The 6,789-nt window shown below is 45.7% G+C and overlaps 1 protein-coding gene across 1 annotated transcript; it reads right to left on the bottom strand.

Moving 5' to 3' along the window:
• Positions 1 to 1,314: 1,314 nt before the first annotated feature.
• On the bottom strand, positions 1,315 to 1,695 carry LOC147428793 (uncharacterized). Its single transcript, XM_086496623.1, has one exon. The coding sequence runs from the start codon at positions 1,693 to 1,695 to the stop codon at positions 1,315 to 1,317; it is 381 nt and encodes a 126-aa protein (XP_086352749.1).
• Between the last annotated feature and the right edge of the window lie 5,094 nt (positions 1,696 to 6,789).

The raw sequence follows: 6,789 nt of genomic DNA, 5'->3' as shown, positions 1-6,789 counted from the left end.
GTACTCTCGACCTCACGCTGATATAGCGCGGCCTTACCTTGCCGGCTAGTCTTTGCCTTTGATGAGGAGGGCCTTCGGTGGCTCCTACCTCGCTGCTGCTGATGCTGCTGGTTGGAGGGGGCTATCTAGCCTGACCTCGAGAGAGTCCCACTGGACTACATGCTGGGGGTGACATCTCGTTGTCCCCTCACGGTGAAGAATCCTTGGCTCTACTCCTTTGCTCTGACTGCGCCGAAGCAGGCCTTGGTTATCTTAAGATAAACTCTGGCTGGTGGCTGGCTGCTTTGTGTTGTCTTACATCAAGTCACCGCGTCTTTGAACTGCGCCCAACACAATCCAGGAGATACTTAGAAGGATGAGCAACCCCGTCCCATCCTGGGTGCTTTGTAGCTCGCGGCTTCGTTGTGTCCTTTGTCGGTTGATACATTTTGTGGTAGCATCCTTGTACCTGTGCCTATCTCCTCTGAAGTGGCCTCATGCCAGTCCTTAGGTTCCCGCCCCAAATATGCATGAGGGTGGAGTATTCCTAGCACGCCCTCCATCCACGGCGCTATGGTTTCGATTTCTCACGGGGGCTTGCCCAGGTGATTCTGGTGAGAGCTACACTTAGCTCCGCTGCTATGACGGCTAGGTACCCAGGCCTTGGCCGCTGAACTGCTTTGCTTTTCTTTCCACCTGTGATGTCTTGAGCTGGAGATGCCGTCCAAGCTTGATTGCTATTTGGGCTCAAAGCCCTTGTAGACAACTGCACTTGCCGTCGATGTTCATGTCAAGGATCACACTCCCTGTACGTCTTCATTCCTTGTACCCTTTAGCTCGATGATGCTGGGTTTGCATGTTCTGAACAAGGGATAGCCTGTCACGCTGCCCATGACCCTGCCACAGGGGTCTAAGTGCATATGCTGCATTCTGAAGTTGAGCCACTGCCACTGTGACTATGAGCCTGTGCCACGCAAGCTTGAAGTGCCAATGCTAAGTCACCTCGCTGCCCTTGTTTACAGCTGAGGCTGTATCTGAATGAGTCGGTCCCTTACCTTGGGCCGCTCTGCCAAGCCTTACCAATACCAGGTTGAAGCTCAATGGTTGATAGCCACGATTGACTCCGGGTCCGCTTACCTCTTCACAAGGTGCTGGTCAACTCCTGACGAGCCTGACTGATGAGAAATTGCATATCTTGAGGGCCGATCCAACTGGAGGCCGATTGTAGGTGAAAGCTGAGGGGGGGCACTTAGCGTTGTGTCCCCGCGGCTGCCCAATGACTGGCCACAGCTTTGTTCTTGATTGCTGCTTGGTTAGCATGGAGGGTCTCTTCACCTAGAGCCCCCGCCGAAGAAAATTTGGAGCCGACGTATCCTGACGACTCGAAGTACCCCTGCTGGGCATGTCTTCTGTGCATTCCTTGAGCCACGGTTGGGCATCAGCCGCCGGGCTTCCCACATTCCATTGGAATCGCTTTACTTTGCAACCCCGGTCACATTCCTGGTGACCCAGTGCGTTTGCATCGCTAGCTCGCACGTCTGTGATCTTCTTGGCAGTAGATTTTGCGTACTTTGCTTTTGTTGTCCCGCCGTTGGAAATCGCGGGTTTAGCTCTGATACCAAGTGTTACGGGGACTCCCGGGACACTCAAGATGAACACCTTCACCATGAGGCCAAGGGCCCGTAACTTGGAGCTCACTCGCTGGGAGGCTCGCATCCTCTGACTTGAGTCCCTTTTGGTGGCTCGTTGATGGGCTCGTCCAGAAAACGACCCGAGTTCACGTCTAGCTTGACGCGCGCGGGAGCCTTGGTGGCACCGCGCGGAGTTGAAGTTTAGTTGAGTGCGGAAGCGTCTTTATGTTCAAGTTGAGCGAACGAGACCATTCGGGCCTTGAACGCATATGTGAGAGGTCTCCTTGGAACTCTCTCAGGCCACTTTGGGCTATCTTGGAAAAATGCCGAAATGGACCCCGGAACGCCTCGGGTCGGGGTGGGCTGAACCTGCCAGCAGCCCATTGGTTCAGAATGAGGAGCGCCACGGGCGCGCGTTCATGAATGTACATGGCTGATCTCGAAGAGGAAGACGAGGTCTCCGCGTGGAGAACCTAAACGTCCAATTCGGACATACCGTCCGCGTGTAGCGTCGAGCCGACGCTCGCCGAAAAGAACCGACTATGAATCTGCTGCAGCCTTCGTCTGCGAACGAGGAACGCGTCGGACGCGCGTTCGTGAATGTGCATAGATGAGCTTGTAGAGGAAGTCAAGACCTCCGCGTGGAGTACTTGAACGTCAAAAAAAGATCACCTGTCCGCATGAGGCGCCTTGCCGACGCTCGCCGAAAGAGACCCGCCGACTATGAGCCGACGGCCCCGAAACTGGGTCATGGAGTCCCTGTGCGTGGCGGACTCCCCCGATTACCTCCATATGATGAGATGGAGGGGGACACTCCCATTACCGGGCGCTCTCAAACTCCCATACGCGTTCGCGGAACCCAGACGGTGTGGTGAGGAGAAAATGTAGGTCAGGACTATGTCCCATCGTCCGTCGTCCCCATTCCGGGTCCATCGCGCGTCCCCGCGACCCGTGCCACGGTTGGCCAAGATCGGGTGGTCACCGTCCCACTGTCACCCCGGGAGCTCCGAATCAACCGGAGCCCAACAGCACGTAGTGAGGCAGTCCGATATTTAACTACTGAACCTCAAAAACCCTACACCATCACGCGAACTTGTGAAGGATCAACAATGGCCAACATCCATGATGCATAAGCTCGAAGAGAGGCTGCCCGCCACAAGGAGGAGCATCAGCCAGCTGGCGCCCATCCCATGCATGTAGATACGTCCAAGGCCATTGTCTGTTATTATAATAAATTCCCATGCATGCAGTTATGTCGAAGGAGAGACGCCTCATTTGATCTACCCCTTCTCTCACAAAGCCAAAAAGACAAGAAAATCCAGTCTTTCTCATACTCCTCCGCCCATGCCACCTATAGAGATACTCTCTTTTTCCATCGGCATAGACAAGTCCCTTGTTGTAGGTCGGCCAAAAACAAAAGATAGCAACTTTACAATGTACGTCGTCATGTGTTGTGACTAATTGCCTTTGTGATAGCGACTGCTCAAGGGTGGTCAAAATCATGTCAAAGCCTGTCAATCCATGCAGATAGTCACCATGAAGACCTATTTATCCGACAATTGATGAGGATAATATCCAAAGGGAGTTGCTTGTTATTTGGTCTAGCAAGGTGCCTCCAAGACATTAATTTCATAATCTCTTACCAATTGAAAGTGTATTGCAGTAATGCACACCTGCATGGCCATTAGAGCAGCCCATGGTCCTTGACTGTGCTCCTTAGAGTTGTAATGAATGCAAGTGTTGTTAAAGGATAGTAAGACTCAAACGCCATAGGTGAGCCACGATATTAAGCTGAGACACATTTTTCTTGAACACTTTGTTGGGACTCTCATGCTCCCAAATCGACCCAGCCCATAAACCATGCATGATGGCACCAATACACTAGCCCCATTTGGGTTGCGTTTCAAAACGCAATGTGGCAGGGCCTGGTGAGGAACAATCATCCAGTATCTAGCAACACAACTGATCATTTTGGTAGCTAGTAACTCCCTACTCAATTCCTGCAATGACATGAGCAGACAACCTCCCAATTAAGGCATTGATCTCCTACTCAACCTCATTGTTTTCAGTCAAAATATTCACGAAGCTCCTTCACTATTAAACCCCATCAAGTTGCTGACAATCCACTCTTACATGCTTCTCACAGGATCGGAGCCTTTGACCTACTAGTACTGCTATTTGAAACTCTCTCTCTCTCTCTCTCTCTCTCTCATATAATTTAATATCTAACTTTACCAAATGATTTTCTCATATTAAATTGATCATTTAATATGGTGAGATAAAAGGGGAACAAGAGTTAGGATATAGATATGGTTGCATCTCAATAGGGGTCCAAAATGAGGTAGTCTATCAAAGAGAAACGTGCATCTAATGGAGCTTAAAAGACCTTAGAGTTATCTTCATTAAAGACCTCCAAAAGTTAGTGTTAAAAAATCCTTTGACCTTACGCAAGCTAGGGCTTATAACCCCCGGGGAGGTCACCTAATAAAAAGGTAACCTATCACGTGAGTTCAACAGAAGGGTATTTAAAGTTCTTGAAACTTACATAAATATATATAAAGAAGGGCATTATTTTTTCAAATTTGAAAAAAACTTATAGATTTTAAAAGAAAAGGGTACATTGTATTCTTAACAAAATTCACAGATAAGGGGTTTTACAAACATGTCTTGAACGCACGTGATATGGTAGTTTTACACATAGTGAACCCCCTGAGTTATAACCTCGAGGTGGGAATCCTACCCAAGCATGAGGTGCTAAGATGCTTAAAGTGGTTGTGGGAACCTTGTCCAAAGATTGAGGTGATTTTTATGCTTAAATGACTAAGGTTTTTAAAATGTTAAATTCAAAGATAAATTCTCAAGAGGCATGAACGTTTCCATGCTTGATTGACTAAGGCTTGAAGTATTCAATTCAAAACAAATGACTTAAGAAGCATAAAAGACACATGCTTGCTTGATTGAGTAAGTCCTTGAAGTATTCAATTCAATCAATTTAATGACTTTATAAGCATTAGGCAAAATTTGGACTCACAAAGGGGCCCTTTAAGGAGTTTGACTTTACCTCTCTCTACCGAAACGGACGCATGGATAAATTTTTGCAAACAAACTCCAAAGTTGGCGGAGGTTTGACAATTATAATGTCCTCTTCAAGCTCTATCTACTGATATATAGCACGCCATGAGACTCCTCATATTTTAGAAGATTCTTTTTTTGATTCACTTAGATTCCGACAGAGTAGTCACATCATAGGTGAATCAAAAAAAGAATCTTCTAAAATATGAGGAATCTCATAGCGTGCTATATATCAGTAGATAGAGCTTGAAGAGGACATTCTAACTGTCAAATTTTTGCCAACTTTGGAGTTTGTTTGCAAAAATTTATCCATGTGTCCGTTTTGGTAGAGAGAGGTAAAGTCAAACTCCTTAAAGTGTCCCTTTGTGAGTCCAAATTTTGCCTAATGCATAAAAGACACATATTCAAATGATCCTCCACATGTGGCCCTCATGATGTGCTTAAATGCCATTGGATAGGTTTTAAAGGGGTCCAATGAGAATTTATATGCATAAAAATAAATAATTAAGTTCTTTCTCTCAAAGAGGAAAAAGAGGACACATGTCCAAATGAAATATTAAAGTAATACGAGAGAGAGAGAGAGAGAGAGAGAGAGAGAGAGAGAGAGAGAGAGGTGTGGACCAAGCATGAAAGGGGGGTATACTCTCCCACATTCACACACATTCTCTCATTGTGTGAAGTGCAAAGTGCAAGAGATCCATCTCCTTCTCCAAGTTTGTAGAGAAGTGGCGAGCCTACATCAACACTCTTGGCTATAGAATGCAAATCCAACCAAGAGCCATGCTTCAATGCTTACTCTTTCCATCTTCTTCATCTTCATTACTAAGCTATTATGCTATGCTAAGCAAGAAGAGTAAAGATAAGTGAGGAACTATTTCTTTCTCCTATGAATGATTCTTCTTCCTCTTCCCTACCCTCATTCCCCGCTAGCTTTCTCCACCTTCGAAGGTGTTTGATGCGTTGGGATTGAGACTTGGGATAATTAATTTCTTTTGCAAAGTTTATGTTATGCTCATGATGCATGAATGTTTCCATCTTCATAGCATCACCAAGGTCACAAGGAACACAAAGGTTTTATTGTAACAAGTCTCTCTAGCTTGATGGGAGAATCTAAAGTACAACGAGCTTTTGGAGGGAGGACCGGCTCCAAGTAGATCTGGTCCTCAACTATTGTCATGTTCTCTAATACTCTCTCTCTTGCAAAAGTATTGTTCATGCCAAGTTAATGAAGTACTATGTTCATGTTGCTGCATCAATTAAGTTTACCCTCTATGTTCTCAAAGTGATCTCACAAAAAAGCTCGCTTTAATTCTCTTAATTCCGCTATTCTCAAAGTTCATAGGCCATTTCCATTACATTGGTATCGGAGCATTTGGTTTCTCTTTTCTTGCTTAAGAAGAGAGGTCCTTAAATAGCCTATTAATGCCATTAATTTTGTTTATTATATTAGGGTAAATGGGATTGGGATCTATTATTGGTCTTGTTGAGCCCACTATGTGGGATATGGTGCACACCTCGGGAGCTTTGGTTTTAATAATGGGGTCGTTTCAGACTTGCCTATGGCTTTACCATTTTTGAGCCATAAGAAGTCCGAAAGGAGCTATCCCTTGGCAATTCTGCTATGCTAGATCCACCCCACTACTCTCTATAATTAACCAATTCGAGCCATGGGTATAGATACTTAAGTGATTATTTTCAAAGTCTAAGAGGAGTAGCAACTAAGGTTTTAAATTGCCAAAGGTTACACTAAGTAACCACATACGTATAATTAGCATGGTTGGCAATAAACAAGAGAGTAGAATAAACATTGATAACTTTGATTTTTCACATGAAGGTGCTAATGATGATGTCCCCATGTTTATCAATTATCTTGTTATTACTAGGTTGCATCAAGCTATAGGAAACCCTACTTTGCAAGTTGAAGTTACCTAACAACTTTGTGCTTATAGGATTTCTCTTCCTCTCCAAGAGGAGAGAGAGCTTAGGAGGCCTCTTGATGAGACCCCCGAAAGAAGACTCTCTCCCATACAAGAGGAGAAATCCAAAGAACAAGATAGTAATGAATCCCTAAGTTCCTCTGAAGATGTGGCTCCAGGAAGACGGCGGT

Source organism: Adiantum capillus-veneris, chromosome 23, assembly GCF_014529385.1.
Source record: "Adiantum capillus-veneris isolate H3 chromosome 23, ASM1452938v2, whole genome shotgun sequence".
Classification (NCBI taxonomy): domain Eukaryota; kingdom Viridiplantae; phylum Streptophyta; class Polypodiopsida; order Polypodiales; family Pteridaceae; genus Adiantum; species Adiantum capillus-veneris.
This window is presented reverse-complemented; position numbering and strand designations above follow the sequence as displayed.